General features: G+C 34.3%; 3 protein-coding genes across 6 annotated transcripts; 2 read left to right on the top strand and 1 right to left on the bottom strand.

Moving 5' to 3' along the window:
* Nucleotides 1-33: 33 nt before the first annotated feature.
* LOC125204142 (protein trichome birefringence-like 14) lies at nt 34-4,411 on the bottom strand. Of its 4 annotated transcripts, none has more exons than XM_048102704.1 (5): nt 4,347-4,411; nt 3,267-3,568; nt 2,240-2,443; nt 1,662-1,857; nt 34-1,261 (listed from the first exon to the last, which is right to left on the bottom strand). In XM_048102704.1, the coding sequence occupies exons 2-5, from the start codon at nt 3,421-3,423 to the stop codon at nt 433-435; spliced, it is 1,386 nt and encodes a 461-aa protein (XP_047958661.1). In that variant the 5' UTR covers nt 3,424-3,568; nt 4,347-4,411; the 3' UTR covers nt 34-432. The 4 variants fall into 4 exon arrangements, with proteins under 4 accessions (XP_047958661.1, XP_047958662.1, XP_047958664.1 ...); XM_048102705.1 differs by lacking the exon at nt 4,347-4,411 and adding an exon at nt 4,233-4,296; XM_048102707.1 differs by lacking the exon at nt 4,347-4,411 and adding an exon at nt 4,248-4,278.
* A 7,483-nt stretch (nt 4,412-11,894) lies between these two features.
* Nucleotides 11,895-15,610, top strand: LOC125204284 (probable methyltransferase PMT26). The gene is made up of 8 exons (XM_048102889.1): nt 11,895-12,880; nt 12,963-13,112; nt 13,449-13,719; nt 13,803-13,913; nt 14,001-14,175; nt 14,324-14,596; nt 14,818-15,012; nt 15,098-15,610. The coding sequence occupies exons 1-8, from the start codon at nt 11,909-11,911 to the stop codon at nt 15,327-15,329; spliced, it is 2,379 nt and encodes a 792-aa protein (XP_047958846.1). The 5' UTR covers nt 11,895-11,908; the 3' UTR covers nt 15,330-15,610.
* Nucleotides 15,611-18,811: 3,201 nt separating this feature from the next.
* Nucleotides 18,812-19,745, top strand: LOC125207790 (nuclear transcription factor Y subunit B-7). The gene has a single exon (XM_048107273.1). It carries the CDS (start codon nt 18,816-18,818, stop codon nt 19,560-19,562), a length of 747 nt encoding a protein of 248 aa, XP_047963230.1. The 5' UTR covers nt 18,812-18,815; the 3' UTR covers nt 19,563-19,745.
* The last annotated feature ends 263 nt before the right edge of the window (nt 19,746-20,008 follow it).

The following is a 20,008-nucleotide window of genomic DNA, read 5'->3' as shown; positions in this document are numbered from 1 at the left end:
CAGATACAAATAACAAATAATTGATAGAAATCATTTCACATCAACTAGTCCATTTCTTTGCTCAAATAAGTTATTGAACACGATCCAGATAAATAGCAATACAATGGGTTAAAAATATTGAGGTATATTACCTATTCTAGGAACTATACTCTTTACCTATAATAATAAATCAATTTTCACCAAAAAGATGAAGAAAAAATGACAAATAGTCTACTACAGCTAAAAAAACCATGTGGTCTACTCTTATGCAAGTCAGCACCTTTGTCCCTTTGCTGATGGTGTTAAGTAACTCGGGCAGCCTCCCCGTTTTCTTTGACAAAATATTAGTACAACGGAATTCACAAGTTACTTTCTCAGACAGCGCGACACCAGTGGCTCCGGTAGCATTTTTGTTCTCAGCCGGGCACCTTTTGTCTCACAAGGCCATATATATTACAGTTGGGCGTAGAGCAGTTCATTCCATGTGTCGGGAATGCCTGGAAGGCACCAGTGTAAGCAATCATTTACACCTTCCGATGCTTTCCTGCTGTAGTGCGATATGTGAGCCTCATCCCGAAGTTCAGAAAGAGCAGTTATATCCAAAATCTTAACCATAGTGCCACTGACAGCACCTTCCACAACTGGGTCACTTGATTGATTTTGAAAAACTTCATTCCCCTTTGATAAGGGGGAGAGATTATTGCAGCTACCCCCCGTGTTCCACTCACCATTGGCAAAATGTCTTGGTGATATTGTTCGAAGGAAAACCTTGAGGTGTGGATATAGAGGAATTTGTGAGTCGAACCATCTGGCAATGCTGTATAGTGTGTAATTTTTTGCATTTCCCATCTCAGCTAGTTTTCTGTTGATGACCTTCTTTCCTTCGGCATACATAACCCATTTGTTTGCCCTAAGCTTCCCTCTGTTCCAGTGATGACCTGTGTTGAGAATCACTACATCAAGCTGGGGGAGATAGCGTTCCAAAAATGCTGGTGGGCGGTCCAAATGCATGGCATATTCAGTGGCTGGGTCAGTGATGTTTATTGGTTCTATGCCGCAAAGACTTGCTGACCAGTAATACAGTATAGTGGTATTGGTAGCGGGAAACCGATATGCCCATCCATCGGGTCGGATGGCTCCTTTCGATTTGGTAAGGCCAAATTTCCACTCGACACTTTCAACTTCTGGCTTCTCCTCGCCACCAGAGGCCATGCACATAAGAGATTGGAATTGTTGTCTGCCCAGTGAATCTCCTATAAATGCAATAGTCTTGTCCTGCATTCTGAAATATCAAAAGTTAAGCACAGAAAAGTCTAAAAAACAAAAGGAAAAGAAAAGAAAAACATTATGTGGCAATTTTGCATCTACAGTTCTACTTCGGAAGGGGAACCCAGAAAAATGTCACCCCTTTTACATATGTAAACTATGGACTGATAACAATTTATTCACAATCATAGAACAGGCAGATGAAAACCAAGGAAGCTTGCCCCAAGTTAGGTAATTTGCGTCCGGCACATTGTTATTATAGTTCACAACTTAGATTAAGGTAATGAAAAATATGGACAAGGTACTCAAAAGGTTGAGGTGACTAGCAGGAAAACAGAAAACTTGTCATTGCTGGTAATGAAGCAAATAAGTCTAGCAAAAAGTAAAAGGGTCAGATGGTTTGGCAACATACAGACCTTCTTAAAAATTCACTACCCTGAAACTCAGGCATCTCACAATCATTTGGCTGCCAACGATAACCTTCATAAGAAAAATCTGTGCGCTGGGTCAGTCTACAAGCCCACATATCAGATAGCCATTGCTTGCACCCTAACCCTGAATATAAGGGTCTCCGGTTGTCTGCAACCCATCTTCCTTTGCCATAATCACAAGCTGTAATATATGTAGAAACATATTAAGACAGTACACTTGGAATAGTTTTTATTTGAATTTAATTGATGCATATCACAAAGATTGGGTTCAGGCATTGTTATTTCCTTGACATAGATAACTATATAGCACACAGGAAACTTGTCACTAATGCTATTCAATTTTCTCATAGTTCCATGCCTGTTATTAGAGGGATATATGTTGGCATTCTCCATTGATATTTTCTATTTGATCAAAGCTTGGAATAGGTATGGTAACGCTTGACGATATATATAATCTGAAAAGTATGCGCAGCCACATGCAACTGTAGTCTTTTACTTGATTACTTAAGATTGAGGAGATATACATTTAGAATGCTAATGAGAGTAATGGTACTGTAGGATACCTTTCTTCTTTATATGAGAATCTGAAACCCTGTTCTGCTCTTTCCTCTCATAGACTGGTGTGGTCATCTCGTCCATATCACTTTCAGAAGGTTTTATTGTAATGTCATCTTCTGTATTTTCGGGAAGTTGAGAGACTGAATCTTCCTCTAGCTCCAAGGGATTAGATAATAGGGATGTATCATCAAAATGATCCACTGTAAAATCTGCAGTAGAGAACAGATTTCAAGAGTGCACCTATACTATTGCAATCAATAATCCTTTGAAATATGAATATATGATATGCATGTTCTAATTAAACGAAGAGGAGAAAGATTGCTATATTATGGAACTTAATAGTGTAAAGTAGATGGCAATACTTCTTACTTTGAATATTGGACTGAGATCATGAAATTACTAGTACATCATTTTTCTCCTTTGTAATTGAAGAATGCCAAGAATATTAGATCACACCCAAAACACTCAGTACATATATTCTCAATGAAATGGCTTTCTGAAACAGTAACATCCAGAAAAAATACTATTGGTGAGAAGTACCATTAGTTATTTGTCAGTGGAAAAATAAAAGATACTTAGCCCCAGCAAGAACACTTATTTCCTTTCTTCTTTCAAAATTTGTTCCCACCAAAAAAGAGATCCCACTAAATGTCAGTAGCATATCATTATTCAGTTATTATGATTCAAAAATCACAACATCTGAATATAATTTGACAGCAAAAGCAAATGTAAATTCCACTAATTACTCAAAAGTTTGCAAGCTAATGTTTTCTAGAGTCAGAGATAAGTCAAACCGTTACATTCCTTGCCCAGCTAAACAAGTTTCCCTCCAAAATTGAAAAACTAATGCAATAAGTAATTATTTCCTATCGTTTACAAACACTTAATTTTTTCCTTCTTCTCTGACAATCCTATTAAGGGTCACCTCTAGAGTCTAGTGTTTATTATCAATCTCATGGTGACATGGATTAGCTTTTTCAGCTTTCAGGGTATAAAACAGCAGAAACCAAAGACCAAGACATATGTAATTACCTGAGGTATGCATCAAGAATTGCTCTTGTGCTGATAAGAGACTGGTAAGAAGTGGATTATTCTCCCAAGACCAGAAAAATATAGTCGTCAAAAAAAGAGCAGCCAGAGTAAGAGATGAGTGCCGTCCCCAAAATCTACTAGATTGTCCACCCTTCATTTTCTATGTACACTTCTCAGGACCAGATACTCTTAGCCAAGCCTCACAGGGAGCTGTCTGGCTTTGGGGAGCTTGAGGATGTGAATCACAATAATACACACACTTTTCATACAAAGACTCTTGGTATCTCCTCTATGTGTGCGACCTAGACATGGAAAAAAAAAAGATTAAACGAGGTAAGCTATTGTACAAGTAAAATGCATTAAGATGAGTCTTGAAAGTAGACCTAGAGTGTCATAGTTATACACATTGGACCAGTCCAAAAAAACAAGATGGTGGTATAAACATGAGACAGTTTAGATATACATTGTTATCTAAGAAAGCAGCTTAGAAGTTTGAAATAGTCAAATCAGAGCACGTTTAGCAATTTTCAAATGAGAGTGGACTGTGATATTGCATTTTCACCAAACGCATAGATAACAATCATTGACTTACTCGAATCAATCATAAAGCCAAAAACTTTAAAATGTCAATTCTAAAACAAAAGTATGAAGTACCATATCTGCAATGTCAATTCAATCAATGAAGCTCCTATCAAACCGGACCGATCTCGCATTATAATCCAGTAAATTCCACATCTTAGAGCAAACTAGGGAAAAAATAAATCTCGTCGCTTGAAATGTGTTAAGCAATTACGGGAATTTAAGGTGAAAATTACTCCTGAAATGGTACCACGATCACGAACAGCTATCACCACTATCACAGCTAGAATTGAAAATCCACATTGCGAGCAATTATGATTTATGAAGATGCAGAAATCACCCCACGGGAAAAAAGAAAGAACAAAAATATAAATAAAAGAAACGCACATTAAAATCTGCAACCTTCAAACATGGAGAGGGATAAAATCATTCATAAATCTCGAAAACAACAGCAGCATTTGATCGTTGTAGTTAGAAAAACACTAGTACAAAAATATTCACCTGCTTTGGTGATTGCTGAAGATCCGTCCAAATCCTCCCGATTTAATCATTTATTTTAAATAATTGGGTCCCCGAAAAAATTGTAGATCCTCTCAGATTTATATGTTGCAAACACACATGGGTCGGTGTGGGAATCTGGGTGGGTATTCTGGCGGGTCGGGTAAAGATATTAATATTTTACGCTATAGTCTTTTATTCAATTCGACGTCGTGGTGACATGTTCGGCCATTCGGGGCATGCCATATAGTAATGATTAAATTACTACTACTATTATTTTATAAAATAAAAAATACGGATATTTAAAGTACAAAATATGTTGTTAGTTTATAGGAATTTGTTTAATTGTTGAAGATTTTTGATAACATGGTTCTTTCATGAAAACTTTCCATCATAGGTGTATTATGTATATTGGGTAAATCATAAACGCACATTAATCCATCCAATAGCCTAAATTTTATAAAACTAATGAACTACAATAGTATTTAGAATACCAAATGGAGTATAACATAATTAAACCAATATGAATATTATATTAATTGTTGGATATTTTAGCGTAATTGGATTAATTTGATTAATCAGTATTATTATAATGATACATCATTTAAGTATGGAGGCGTGGAGTGCACGCTTATTTGAATTCATTATGATATTAAGGGCGAAGCCCCTTAACAGATGAACGGGGATCCGGGGGCAGCGCCCCCGGGTAGTGGGGTCTAAGGGGCAAAGCCCCTGGCTAGGGTCGAAGTTGCTGTATAAGAAATTCATCCGAAAATGTAATTTCTAAAAGTTAAAGGACTAATTTGCAATTTCGGAAACCTTTTGAAAATTAATTATTTTCGGTTATTTTCCCAACGGATGCACTGCTTCATCAGCAGCTGCATTGGTTCGTCTTCTTTAAAATCTGGTCGATTCTTCTGGTTCAAATCTATCTCGAATATACATATGATATTTCTGGTTTCTCTGAATTTTATCCGATCAAATAGTTTGGTAGAACCACCGAAATTGATTTGATCTTAAAGTGATTTATCACGACTTTCAGATAGATTATCCGTTTTTCTGTTCTGTATATTGAATCTCCCTAGCATTAATGAGATTCGAATTTCTTATCAATAAATTAAACTATAGTAGTATTTAGAATACCAAATGGAGTATTGTAATGTCATTTGAAATAATGGTATCGTGATTATCGATTCTTAATATTTATGATTCCCAATGAATATGATTCATCTTAGGGGTGTCGAAACGGGTAGCGGGTAACGAGTATTCCCGAACCCGACTCGATACCCGTCGGGTAACGGGTACCCGATACCCGATGGAGTCGGGTAACGGGACGGGTTCGGGTATAACTATTTTGGGTTTTGCGGGTATCGGGTACCCGATACCCGCTCGGGTATACCCGTTAGTCCCGACATACCTGATATGTATATTAATATTTTATAATATTTTATTTTTAATTTTAATACTTGTTAACTGGGTGACTTAAAAATCATAATGTAATTTTTTATTAGTAATATATTACAAAACGTATTTTTAAGTTTTTAACTTTTAATTAGGGTTAAGTATTTTTTTCTTCCGTCTTTTCTGATTCAACTGCATTCAACTCCTTTCTGGTAACATGAAAATTTAAAGCAGATATTTCAATTTTTTTTTTTAAATATAAGTTTCTAATTCCTTATTTACATACTACAGTGTGTAAACAATATAGAAGGTTAAGCATTTTAACTTAAAATTTTGGAAACACTCGAAGACAGAGAATCAAAGATTACAATTACATTACATGCTTCATCTCAATTCTCAATAAAATTAATTAATAAAAATAAAGGGTTAAGTGAGAGTCTATTACATTCAACAAGTAGTATTTTAAAAAAATATTCTAAACTATACAAATAAATAAAAAAAGAAGATTTGAAAGAAAAAAAATTGGTTTCGGCTCGCGGTATCGGGTGCGGGATACCCGACTCACTGCGGGACGGGTATCGGGACATAGTTTTCGGCCAAAATCGGGTGTGGGTACCCGAGTCGTCGGGTGCGGTACCCGCGGGTACCCGTTTCAACACCCCTGATTCATCTGATTGAAAATATGTTATTTTTAAATTACATTTATTAAAAATTAACATATTTTAATGATTTGAAAAAATATAGTACTCCCAAGATACATAATACTAATATTATTAAATAAATTATTATTGCCGTTAAATTAAAATTCGATAAATATATAAATAAAATAAATAAATAATCCATGTAGTCAACCACACCAGATAAACAATCATACGGAGTAACATGACAAAAGAATATTTCTAATAATATTTTTATTTTAATTAAAAAGGTGATGAGAAAACTGAAAAATATGTTGATGGACTTGGGCCCGCAGTATTGCTAAATTTTGTAAAGTCGGTGCAACTCGTATCTATAATTAGGCCGTGGAGACAAAATGGCGCTATTAAAACGGATCTAGTATTACCGACACGCGTTTCGGTATCAGTCCAGCTAATGCTTTTAAATTTATTTACATGAATCTTCCAATTATTATTCTCAACTTATTTTTGGCTTCATCTTTTAAATTTGACAAACAGTCCTTTCACATTCACACATTGTTAATTTGTCATGAACACTCTTTTTAGACCTAACGTGAAATACAAAAATAAGTGTTGTACTAATTTTTATTTGTTTCCATTAGGATCATACGGTTCATACCATATTTTAATTCATAGGTGTTATATTTCTTGATTGAGAATTTAAAGAGTAGTTTTGATATTATCAATAAGATACACATTTTGCACATGAATCAAATTAATATACTATGACAAGTTTTATTGGAGCGATTACAATAACAAGTACTAATTTGATTTTGCAGATTATCAAATTCTCAATTACGCAACACATTTTAATTTAAGGCGCTCCATACCATATCGGAAAGTCTACGTTCTCAATTCTTAATAAAACACCCACAGAGGTAAGATCTTAGCCCACATGGCAACTGAAAAATATGGGTTCAATTTTTTTTGCATAGTGTGTCATTCTTGGATTTTAACAATGCAATTTTATATTTTTAATGAATTTTATATTTTAATTAAATCATGAATTTAATTTAATAAGAATATCTTACTAATCGTGTGACACACTTTACATCATATGCTTAGTCATCGCTTTCTTACCAATTAATTGATTCATCACCTCTACCATCTTAACGTCCCAATATATATTTATCATAGTACAGTAGTATTTATTATTGGTAGTTATGAAGGCTTCGTATTAGTAGTCTAATAAAGTCACAGCACTTATATTCCGCATCTAATTGATGAATTCGGCATATTTGTTTTATTTCTTAAAAAAAAAAAAAAAAAAACTCCGTACTAGTAATAAACATCTAATATTACGAGCCGGCATCGCTACATTACAATTGGCATCAAATTAATTATATGTTCTACTATATATTACTAGTATTTTGACTAGCAATAGTTGAATATTCAGTAAGACATGGATGGTAGTTGCTAAGTCAATTTGGTAAGAATACAATTAATATGTGAGCTTTAATCCTTTGTCAATAAAGAGATATATAATCATCTATACGGCTGCAATTGAGTGGTTAGTTAACGAGCAGTTTTTTCTTATAAAATTTTGCAATTGAGTGGTTAGTTAACGAGCAGTTTTTTCTTATAAATTTTTTCATGAATTAAACTTTGATTCTCTATTGATAAAAATAAAGTAAGATAGATGATGAAATAAAGTAAAATTAATTTTTTTTTTTAAATGACTCAACTTAATTAAGATATCTCAAAAAATAATACTACGACTTAATTTAGTTGAGATGGGAGGGGAAGAGAGTATTTTCAAAAGATAACTATAAAAAATAATTTGCAAACGCATACTTAATCTATTGCACAATTTTCGGGTTTCATATCCCGAAAAATCATACAATCGAAATGAATTTGACGCGTAATAATCGAGCTATACATATATTTTCCGCTAATTCTTTTTTGGGTTGAGTTGACCACTTCGTTAATTGCAGTAAATAAATTAATGGTAATTATCCTCGTAAAAAAATTGTATTTTTATGGAGTTGACCCCACCTCGTTAATTGCAGTAATTAAATTAATGGAACTTGGTGGAGGACATTAAGGTGGGAGTGAAGTTATCTCGTTGATAGCACATGCTTCAAACCTCGGGGCCCCATTTTCTCATGTGCGGTATTACTTGTTTTTCTATTTTTGTTTTCCGATTTAATTGCTTTCCATTTTACTATAGCTAATATATCATTTTTATTGGATCACAATTCAATGCTGTATTAATGCAGAGTTAATCTTAATTTCGAGATAGATGGAGCATTATTAATAGGTAGATATACGAGGGAATAGTGGGTTAGAATGAATGTCATTTCATAATTGATGTCATTATATTTGTACAAATCATTAATTATTAATCATAATTGTAAGCGGAAGTAAAAAAATAGTAGTCCTTAAATTTTAGTATACGTATGTGTATGATTCTGATAATCTGATTCCATGCATTTACCTATCACGAGGGACAGGAATTCCATTTCATTTAAAGTTAATTTAATTATGAATGAATTTATCATTTTTATAAAATGTATACCTCCATAAACGTTTAATTTTGTACTGTCTCATTATAATATTATTATTAGGAGTCGTATATGATTAATTTATAATATTTTTAATAAATCTTTTTTATATTCAACAAGCACACTAGTACATTATCATAAATTCTTATGAAGTAGGAGTAGTAGTAAAAGTTGTCTATACTATTTTAGTTATAAAAAAACCTACCCCTCCACCACTTAAAAAAGATCATGAAGTATGGTGCGCAGCCATCAAAATTCAACCCTAAAAAAACCGAAAAAAATATCAGTTCCACACAACCTGCAAATGAAAAGTTTTGTTTCATAACAACATTTTCTTACAGCATGGTATTTTTTCCGTTCCACATTTTGCTTTTGTTGATTTACTGAATTATTGTCCTACACTTTAAATAAAACCATATATGTTTTTTATATTTATTGTAAGGCTTCAATGTACTTCGAATATATGTATGCTTAGTCTGATGGGAGAAAAGTCGAAGTAGAGTCTTATAATTATTATATTTGTCTAGTTTTCATGAAAAATCATTATTTAAGGAAAAAGTTACTCATTTGATAAAGTATTATATATCTATTCCCATTTAAAAGAGTATATTTTTCTCTTTGTAACTGAGAAATCTTTTAACCACCATATTTGTCTTCTTTTAATGAAAAATCATTGGAAAAATATTTGAAAAAGTATTAAATATTTCTACTACTATTTTTTTATTTTAAAATTTAATTTATCTTTCTATATGGAGTACATTGTTTCTTTAAAAATTTTTCTTTTTGGAAAGGTATATTTTTCTTTTCAAGAAGTAGACGAGTATACCTTTCCAATATTCCTTACTCACTTAGAGATGCTCTTGTGAGTTACTCCTTATTGTTTATGATTTTCAGGTAAAACATTCTTCAATCCACCAATCTCAATTGAGTCATATTACTACTCCATCCAAATTATCAATATTTCGAGTTTTGCTCACAAATGACACACGCTGAGAATTAGGAGCGAACATTCCGATTTCACATCATATTTTTGTCCAGCATTATCTGAAATTCAAATTTATTATGAAAAATGAATACGAATATTTGCTCCGAATTGTCCGAAAAATCCCAAATTCGAACCATGGAATCCAATTCAATCCAAAAAATCCCAAATTACATAAAATTCAATACCAAAAATCCAATACCAAAATCCTAAAATCTACCAAACATCATAAGAATTATCCAACAGAAAACTTTTATACAATATTTGTTACGTTTATAATTAATTTTATTTATATATAGATATTTTTTGGATTACTTTGAACTTTAAAATATCAGATTTGATTCGAACATTTAAAATTTATAAGATCCGAATCGAGCATCCAAATCCAAACCAAATTTCGAATTGCAGTTTGTTAAGATTGAATTTTCGGATTTTAAACCATATATATCTTCAATTTAGTATGCATGGCTAAAATATAGAATGAAAAAATATGAAATATTTAACTAAAAAATAATAAATTAATAAAATATTCCCCATATCTAGATATCTTCAAGGTAGACCACGTTCTCCAGCCTTACGAATTAAAACTAGTTTAGTGGACTACCAACTAATAACATGACCTATTTAGTATAGTATTTATTCTGTTATATTTCTATTGTCAGCTCTTAGTCTCTGACTTTCATTATACAGAATAATTCAACAATTTGAGAAAATATTGAAACGAAGATCCAGACTTCTATTTATTTTCAGTTGTTATTTACATCATTACCACCATAAATTCCATTATAATGTTTAATTATATTGCATAAATTTAAATTACCATATTTTGATATTATTATTATTATTATATGCAATAAAAAAATTGACCTTAGGTTGACGAGAGTTTTACTCCATTCATTTTGGTAAAAATGGTAAAACCGTCGTCGGTGAGAAATCCCCACACCAACTGTATGACAGATTATCACGGCATTCTTGTGGATTTCTCTTCGGCTCCTTATCTCTTTCCATCCCAAATTCATCCGCTGTAAATCCCCATTTCACAAAAGGTAAAAATCAAGTCGCAAAAATGTACTGCGCTGCGGAAAATTCGATCCAATCTGCAGACATCAATCGTTAAAATATACTGCACCGGCATAACAATACATCTTTTTTTTTTAAAAAAAAGAAAAATTCGAAGCCTTTTCTTTCAGCGTGAATATTATATATACACACAGTCATACGCGCTTCATTCTCACACTGCAAGCCTCATCCTCGAGAGCAGCATTTAGTCCTACTCACCGACACTTTGTGTATGGGCCAATGACTACAGTTGATGCTGTCTTTCTTGCAGATCTGTGTTGAGGATTTTGAGATAGAGGTACGTGAACACATCCAGCTGATTTTTCTGCTGTTCGTTTAGTTTTGAGATGGAATTGTTGTTTGAGTTGTGTTTTTGGATCAGATCTCTGTTCTTTCCTCATTGTTGCTGTGTTACATCTTGATGTATGTCGTAGATCTAGGCTGTTGAATTTCGTTTTTTTTTATTTTAGGTATGATTTTTTGTGATTTCGTGGGATTAAGGAATGTGGAGAATTTTGTTGCGAGATCTTTTAGATGTGTATCGAGTTGGGCGGAAATGCGACCTGATTTGAAATGAGTTAGTTTTTTTGATACGTTATTTGTTCTGATCCGGTGGATTTCTGGATTTGATTGCGTATTGAATTCCTATGTATAGATTTGTTGCTATTAATGGCTGTTGTGTGTTACTCTTTTTGAAATCATATTCAGCTGTTGAGCGGTTGTGTTTTACTGAGTCATATATGATTGTTTATGCTAAAGATGAATTAGTTCTGTGTGACCACTATTTTGTGTGTTAACGTGTGCTTCCTTGCTTGTACCTTGGTCTATCTTGTTGAAGTTCAATGTTATTTTGATTGAATGCTATTTAGGCCGGATCTCATTGTTTGCTTGTGTTTAGGTGTGCTATAACAAATAAGTGTCGGGATTGATGAAGTTGGAGCGATGGCTTTAGGGAAATACTCTAGAGTTGATGCTAGGAAATCGTCATCGGGCTATTGTTCCACAGTCACGATTGTGGTTTTTGTAGCCCTATGTCTAGTTGGGGTATGGATGATGATGTCTTCCTCTGTAGCCCCTGGTGAGACTACTGATGTTTCACAGGAGAATAAAAGTGAGGAGAGAACACCTGCAACTGATATCAGTGCAAAGAACAACAACGATGAGGCCAACAATGAGGAGACCAACACTGATAATACTCCAACTGATGAGGGAAAACAAAAGCAGTTTGAGGATAACCCTGGGGATTTGCCCGAGGATGCAACCAAAGGGGATGCAAATGCAAATCAGGCGGAGAAAAATGATGTTCCTGAGGAGACAGCAAAAACCGAAGAGGAAAAGCCGGAAGAGAAGTCAGGGGATGAAAAGAAAGATGACAGAGATGACTCGGAAGATGGTGAGAAAAATAAAGTTGAAGTGAATCAAGATTCGGAAGCTGGAGAGAATAAAGAAACTAATTTAGATAATGAGCAGACGCCTGAAGGAGACTCAGGTAAAACAGATGGAGAAAAAGAAGATGGCCAGACAGAGGAGAAGGCGGACAAAGAGAACTCCACTGAGAAAAAGGACAATTCCAGTGAAGTGTTTCCATCTGGGGCCCAGTCAGAGCTGACAGATGAATCAACAACTCAAAATGGATCATTTCCAACTCAGGCCACAGAGTCGAAAAATGAGAAAGAGGCTCAAAAGTCATCTGGTTCTGAAAATCAAAGTCAATACAGTTGGAAGCTTTGTAGCACAACTGCTGGGCCAGATTACATCCCGTGCCTTGATAACTTGGTGGCAATAAAGAAACTTCCATCAACTAAGCACTATGAACACAGAGAGAGACATTGTCCTGAAAATCCGCCTACCTGCCTTGTTCCCCTACCTGAAGGATATCAACGTTCAATAGAGTGGCCTAGAAGTCGGGAAAAGGTACTGCATTTTGTTGAAAATGTGTTTTTCATTTAATTATTGCTTTTCGTATTTACTAATTGACTGATGTCCCCTTTCCCAGATTTGGTACCATAATGTTCCCCACAGCAAACTTGCAGAAGTTAAAGGACACCAAAATTGGGTTAAAGTTAGTGGTGAATACCTAACCTTCCCTGGTGGTGGTACCCAGTTTAAGCATGGTGCTCTTCACTACATTGACTTTATACAACAGGTAATATGTCGCATGTGATTGATTATATCAGACTGGTGTGCATATCCCCTTTTTGTCTTCTACTTAGGTCGTTTTATACTTCGTACATTTGGATGTGTATACTTCGTACATTTGGATGTGTGAGTCAACTTTGATATTACCATGGCACCATAAATGATCTTAAAAAGTCAAATTATTTTCAAGCTCGATTTGGTTTTGGTAATATTATAATCTTTTCATTCTTTGCCTAATTTCTTTGTTGCTAATATTTTAGACCATCTGTTTACACATTAGTTGCTATGGCATACTAGTTGCTAACTTTCAGTATTAACTTACTCCATATCATATATTATGCAGTCTGTGCCTGACATTGCCTGGGGGAAGCGATCCCGAGTAGTTCTGGATGTTGGCTGCGGAGTTGCTAGCTTTGGGGGTTTCCTCTTTGATAGGGATGTCCTGACCATGTCATTGGCCCCAAAAGATGAGCATGAGGCTCAGACTCAGTTTGCACTTGAAAGAGGAATTCCAGCAATATCTGCTGTCATGGGTACCGTGAGGCTTCCATATCCTGGAAGAGTTTTTGATATCGTCCATTGTGCACGTTGCCGGGTGCCTTGGCACATTGAAGGTACTTAATTTACTACATTTGTTTAGATACCTTTTGGTGGCTTTCAAGATTTACTGACATACTATGATCATTATAAAATTTAGGTGGGAAACTTCTCTTGGAACTGAATCGATTACTACGACCTGGTGGTTTCTTCGTTTGGTCTGCCACACCCATTTACCAAAAATTGGATGAAGATGTTGAGATTTGGGAAGGTATATATTATTTTCTTTGCGTCAACATAACGCTAAAACATATCTTTGATTATTAACAAGTTAGCACATTCCTGGCAACATTGACAGCCATGAAGAAACTGACTAAAGCTATGTGCTGGGAAGTTGTTTCAATAACCAAGGACAGAGTAAATGGAGTAGGAATTGCGGTATATCGCAAACCTATGACAAATGAGTGCTATAAACAAAGGTCAAAGAGTGATCCTCCATTATGTCAAGACTCTGATGATCCCAATGCTGCCTGGTATGATTTTGTTTATCAGAACAGAAGCGGTCCTGCTCCTTTTATTATGATAACAAGATTATACACTGTTTGCTGAAATTCAGAGGTACTAGTAGCATAACTAGATATCTGTTTATATATTGATCTTTTATGTTGATGATATAATCAGGAATGTGCCTCTTCAAGCATGCATGCACAAAATACCTGTTGCTTCTACAGAACGTGGCTCTCAATGGCCAGAAGAATGGCCCGCGAGGGTGCAGAAAGCGCCTTACTGGTTGTCAAGTTCGGAGGTTGGAGTTTATGGTAAACCAGCTCCAGAAGATTTTGTGTCAGATTACGAACACTGGAAACGTGTTGTAAAGAACTCATATCTCCAAGGACTTGGAATAGACTGGTCAAATGTGAGGAATGTCATGGATATGCGAGCAGTCTATGGAGGGTAAGCAAGGGAAAAAGAATTGACTCTATTATTATTTTCTTTATGAGATTTGCAGTTTTCCTTCTCTAATTTACTTTTCAATCTGCAAACAAATCCCTCAATCCAATTTTTTTAGTTTAAAGGGATCAACTGTTCTCTTGATTGCCTGAACACAAATCTTGCTTTTCATTGCTTTGCTATATTCTCTTCTAAAACTACTCTTTAACATATACCCTTTGCAGATTGGCAGCTGCTTTGAGAGAGTTGAATATTTGGGTAATGAATGTGGTCAATATAGATGCTCCGGATACACTTCCTGTCATTTACGAACGCGGCCTATTTGGAATTTATCATGACTGGTGTGAATCGTTCAGTACCTACCCACGCTCTTATGATCTTCTCCATGCTGACCACCTCTTCTCCAAGATTAAAAAGAAGTGCGTATGCTGTATCATTGCTTTGACATGTGAGCTACTGTTTTATGCTTGATGTTCTAAATCTTGTGGATTGTTGTCTCAACAGGTGTAATTTCATGGCCTTAGTGGCGGAAGTAGATCGTATTTTGAGACCCGAAGGAAAGATCATCATCCGGGACAGTGTGGATATCATCAATGAGCTTGAGGCCATATTCAAATCTATGCAGTGGGATATTCGCATGACCTATTCTAAGGACAAGGAAGGATTGCTCTGCGCTAAGAAATCTATGTGGCGACCTACTGAGGAAGAGAAGTTAACATACGCCCTTGCAGCATAAGCCCATGCTTGGTCTTGATGCCAGTGCCACAGAGGTTAGGTATTTTTCGTTATTGTCGGCACTGCTACTTGTGTATTTTTCTGCCTTGGCTTAAATAGCATATTTTTAGTTGTGTAGTTGGGTGATTTTTAGAAGTTTTGTCCAAGATCTATTGTATTATTGGTGGCCATGAAGGGCAATCAACACACACACACACACCCCCTCCCCCCTATTTGTAAGGCCCATTGCTTCATTAGACTGCAAATCATACTATTATCATTTAATGCAATTATTCTTCTATATCTTGTGATTTTCGATTTTTGTAATTGTGTGGTGATTCAGGTTCCTCTGATTTTGTTTTTCCACGAGCATGTCCAACTAATTTGAAAAATTAATGTAACTATTGCTCGTCTTTCATGAGCATATTGATGCTTCAACAAAAAGAATAAAACTGGACATAAAAGGCTTTCTGGAAAGATATACTCCTACAAAACTATTTTTAGTGAAGATTTGCCATGTATTCACGAAAATATGCTTCAAGGGGTAATTGCAATGTAATGTATACTTTAAAATTTTCTTTTAATTCCAAATATTATGTTATCAAGGAAAATTGATAATGCTTGATTCAGAATATTTTTCCGGTTCTATACACATATTTGGAAAAAAAGATAGTGTGACATGATGGTGATTAAAGTGATCGATTATTAACTCATCATTTAATTGCTAACTACAACTAATTTAAGACTATAGGATTTTAGAAAATGTGTGGTCTACAATTTGTCACGTGTAATTTTTATTTTTATAAACTAAAATAAAAAAAGATAAAAAAAACTCCAAATTAGGGTTTTGGATGAAAATGTCAATAATAGTGTTTCAAAAATATCAACACAATGCTTTGAGAATGTCAACACAATGCTTTAAGAATGTTAATCAATTGCTTATATTGACATTCTACATGTATTATATTGACATATTTTATATAGTATGTTGACATTTTTGCTTGTACGAAAAAATTAAAAATTTTCAATTTTTTTTTCAAATTTTGACGTCGGAACATATGCATGTAGGATATCGTTGGAATCCTTATGAAATTATCTTTAATTTGATATATGTTATATGAATTTAAAGTTTTGGGATTTCTTTAAAAGTTAGTTATAACTAAACATATAGTTAATAGACATTAATACCCCTATTGATATTTTTTGGAATTAATCCTATGGCCTTATTGACGTTTTTCGTTGATCGTATTGACATTTAGGGATTAATGATCTAGGACCTTAATTTGAATATCTAATGGCTATTATTTAGTTGTAGTTAGCAATTAAGTTATGAGTTAGCAATATAACACTCCCCAAGTAGGAGTAGTATATTTTTTTATATCTACGTCTCTTTTTTAAGTTTAGCAACATATTTTGAACGGGCAAATGACCTGTAAAGTCATGAACTTTTAAAATAGTTTGATTTTTTTCGTGAATTTTAAATGTTGTTGAAAAGTTATAAACTTTATCGAACTATGTAAATTTCTCATCCAACCTGATCGGATAGATTTCTAACACAAACTTATCCTACATGGCAAGCCGGAGACGTGACTTGAAAAAACTCCACTAATTCTGATTGTTTTTCTATCTTTGCAATCTAGAACTTATCACAAACATACAAGTGACACAAATGAAAACATACAAATCGAATTCCACAAATCGATTTCAGTGTAAAAATAGCATTAATTCCACAATTCGAATTGAACCCTAAATTTGTCATTTGCCAAATCACGCCTCCAGCGAGCTGCGTAAGATAAGTTTGTGTCGGAAATCTATCGCGTTGGCACGGGTAAAGTTCATGACTTTTCATGCAATATTTAAAATTGACGGAAAAAATCAAATTATTTTAAAATTTCAAGACTTTATAGGCAATTTGCTATATTTTGAAATGTCACATTATTTGCCATTTAGATTCCAACAAAAAAGACTAAATATCAATCATATTACACAAAAGTTACCGGAGCAAATGGGTTGAGTTCTTAGACTCCTAGGTGAAAAAAGCTCCATAGAACACTCGATCTAATTATACCAAGAAACATATTGACGGGCACCAAGCATATCAAGTGCGGCCAGAGTTAGCATTGCATGCACAATAAACATGATATGAATTTAGTTAAATTCATATTTAATCCGCTAAGTCTTGGATGAAGCCGATCCATCTGATAATAGGATAGACTTGCATGAAGCTAGTATCCGGCGGGCAAGTTCATACCACACATACACAGATTTGTACTAAGATTTCATTAATGATTTGCATATTTTACACATATAGAGATTTGTACTAAGATTTTATAAATGAATTGCATAGTTTACACATATAGTCTTTATGGAAGTAGACATAATGCTAACACAAGAGATAAATACAACAACAAAGAGAGTGTACATAATACTAACACAATACTTTGAGGACATACCTCTCTAAATACCGAGGACACACCTTTTAGCTAAATGAGTACACACCCCTCAAATTCTAGCTCTTTTACTCTTTAACTCTCACTAAAAAACTTGTCTTTTAAGGATGCAAAAATTGAAACACAATTACTTGCATTGAAAATTTTTTAATAACAACAATTAAAGACAAAAAATGAAAATGTTCCTAAATTATGCACGAATAACTTAATCTTTTATTTTTTAGGACGCTTTTATTTGTGCCCTATAACTTTAATTGGGACACGAACTATAAAGACACTTGTTAAAATCGTTAGATGTATATTTAGAAATATAAATTAGCATCTTTAATCACATTAAAAATATCCTTAACGAGTTTTTTTTCCATCTGGTGTCTTGTATATTACACAAGATGAGTTTAGTACCTATTTATACATGCTAAAGTCGGTTTACTTGGCCGACATAGTGTAGCTAGTTTGTTCTAGACTTCTAGTTGGTTCCTAAACTAATATAATAATCTAAGTTACATGGCTATCATTTAATCTTCTCGAACCTCCATCCCTGTCGTTATATTTAATTACTAATTAACTTGATCTCATCTTTTCTAGATTATTCTCCAAAGTCGGTGGAGTTAATCTCAATAATTATTTCTTATAATTTTATAATACTCACTAGTTTTACTTTTACTTTTATTCTTTCTTATTCTTTCTTAAAGTGTTTATTTTTTAGTTTACTCAAGTATAAAAATCCAACATAATGGTCAAGTGAACTTTGAGATGCTTTGGAGTGATAAACATAGACTTCAACAAATCCATAAAACCATCATCCTCCCCAAAAGAACAATTTATATGTAAAAATTTATAATATAATCAAAATAAAAGGCTCATGTGTAGGAATGGGAGAGAGTTATAGCCACCAAACTAATATTAGAAATCACAAAACATCCTTTCCTATGCATACGCCTATTCCCATGCAGTCATCACCCTCTTAACAAATTCCATGTAATCAAACTAACCTTTTTTCCATTTCCAATTAATTCTAAAAAAAGAGAGAAAATCCCATCACCATTCTCTCAAAGACCATGAAGAGAGATAGAGATGATTTTGAAGATGATGAGAAGCCTCAAATTGGGTCAAGTAGTAGAACCCCCTATACAATTAGTCCTGACACTACCACATCATCATACCCTAAATCAACCACCAATCAAAATCCCTACGCTTCGAAAAACAACAACAACAACAACAATAACAAAGAGCAGGACCGTTTCCTCCCCATAGCGAATGTGGGGAGGATCATGAAGAAGGTGATCCCGGGCAATGGGAAGATCTCCAAGGACGCTAAGGAGACGGTCCAAGAGTGTGTGTCGGAATTCATCAGCTTCGTCACGGGAGAGGCCTCCGACAAATGCCAACGAGAGAAGCGGAAGACGATCAATGGGGACGACATCCTTTGGGCCATCACAACCCTAGGCTTCGAAGATTATGTGAATCCACTCAAGATATATTTGGCAAAGTATAGAGATATTGAAGGGGAGAAACTCAACGTACCAAAGCAACAACCTCTTGAACAACAACAACAACAGCAACAACAGCAACAACAGCAGCAGCAGCAGCAGCAACAACAACAACAACAACAACAACAACAACAACGCATGCATCACGACCAAAACTCACCAAATATTCCATACAATAGTGTGTATTCCACCGCGAATCTCATCACGCAGCCACCCTTCGTCTCGGGTGATCCGCCCTTTCCCTTGCCTTTCTCTCAGAGCTCTATTCAGACAGGGTCGTTGCCTCAGCATGATCATGTTGAAGATCATTGGTAAATCGATTTTTTTTTAATTTTTTTTAAATGTTTGATTTTTTTTCTCTCATTGATTTGGAGTGAGGAGAAAAGTTTTGATTGTATATGGTATATAGAGTGCAATAGTTGATTTAGAAAATTATAGAAACCAATTTATTTGGAGTTACCAACTCTTTTTAGTAGTGTCTGATTTTTTAAAAAATTATTTCGATTGTTAAGGAAAGCCCAATGCAAGGTAGAGGTGAGTAAGAAGAAATATTTGGTTGAATTTAGGCTCATTGGCCCAAAAATATAGTACTCCATCTCCCAACTTCTATAACCTATATGGTTAATTAAGATAAACATGAAATACATAAATTAATTAAAGAAGCAAAGATGTTCTTAAGATTTTATGGTTAATTTCATGGGTGGGAAGGTAAAACCCTGGTCTTAATTCTTGAAAACTATTCATGATCAACATGAAATTCT

The sequence above is a fragment of the Salvia hispanica genome, chromosome 2 (assembly GCF_023119035.1).
Source record: "Salvia hispanica cultivar TCC Black 2014 chromosome 2, UniMelb_Shisp_WGS_1.0, whole genome shotgun sequence".
Classification (NCBI taxonomy): domain Eukaryota; kingdom Viridiplantae; phylum Streptophyta; class Magnoliopsida; order Lamiales; family Lamiaceae; genus Salvia; species Salvia hispanica.
The sequence above is the reverse complement of the archived record's forward strand: the minus strand, read 5'-3'. Positions and strand labels throughout refer to the sequence as shown.

What these genes read in the sequence shown, in the direction of transcription:
- LOC125204142 (XM_048102704.1), bottom strand. Translation starts at nt 3,423, where the DNA reads ATGAAGGGTGGACAATCTAGTAGATTTTGGGGACGGCACTCATCTCTT. An exon ending in ATTCTTGATGCATACCTCAG is followed by an intron (nt 2,444 to 3,266) that starts GTAATTACATAT and finishes TCTCTACTGCAG; the next exon opens with ATTTTACAGTGGATCATTTT. An exon ending in TTCTCATATAAAGAAGAAAG is followed by an intron (nt 1,858 to 2,239) that starts GTATCCTACAGT and finishes CATATATTACAG; the next exon opens with CTTGTGATTATGGCAAAGGA.
- LOC125207790 (XM_048107273.1), top strand. Translation starts at nt 18,816, where the DNA reads ATGAAGAGAGATAGAGATGATTTTGAAGATGATGAGAAGCCTCAAATT.
- LOC125204284 (XM_048102889.1), top strand. Translation starts at nt 11,909, where the DNA reads ATGGCTTTAGGGAAATACTCTAGAGTTGATGCTAGGAAATCGTCATCG. An exon ending in AGATGTTGAGATTTGGGAAG is followed by an intron (nt 13,914 to 14,000) that starts GTATATATTATT and finishes CAACATTGACAG; the next exon opens with CCATGAAGAAACTGACTAAA. An exon ending in GATGATCCCAATGCTGCCTG is followed by an intron (nt 14,176 to 14,323) that starts GTATGATTTTGT and finishes TGATATAATCAG; the next exon opens with GAATGTGCCTCTTCAAGCAT.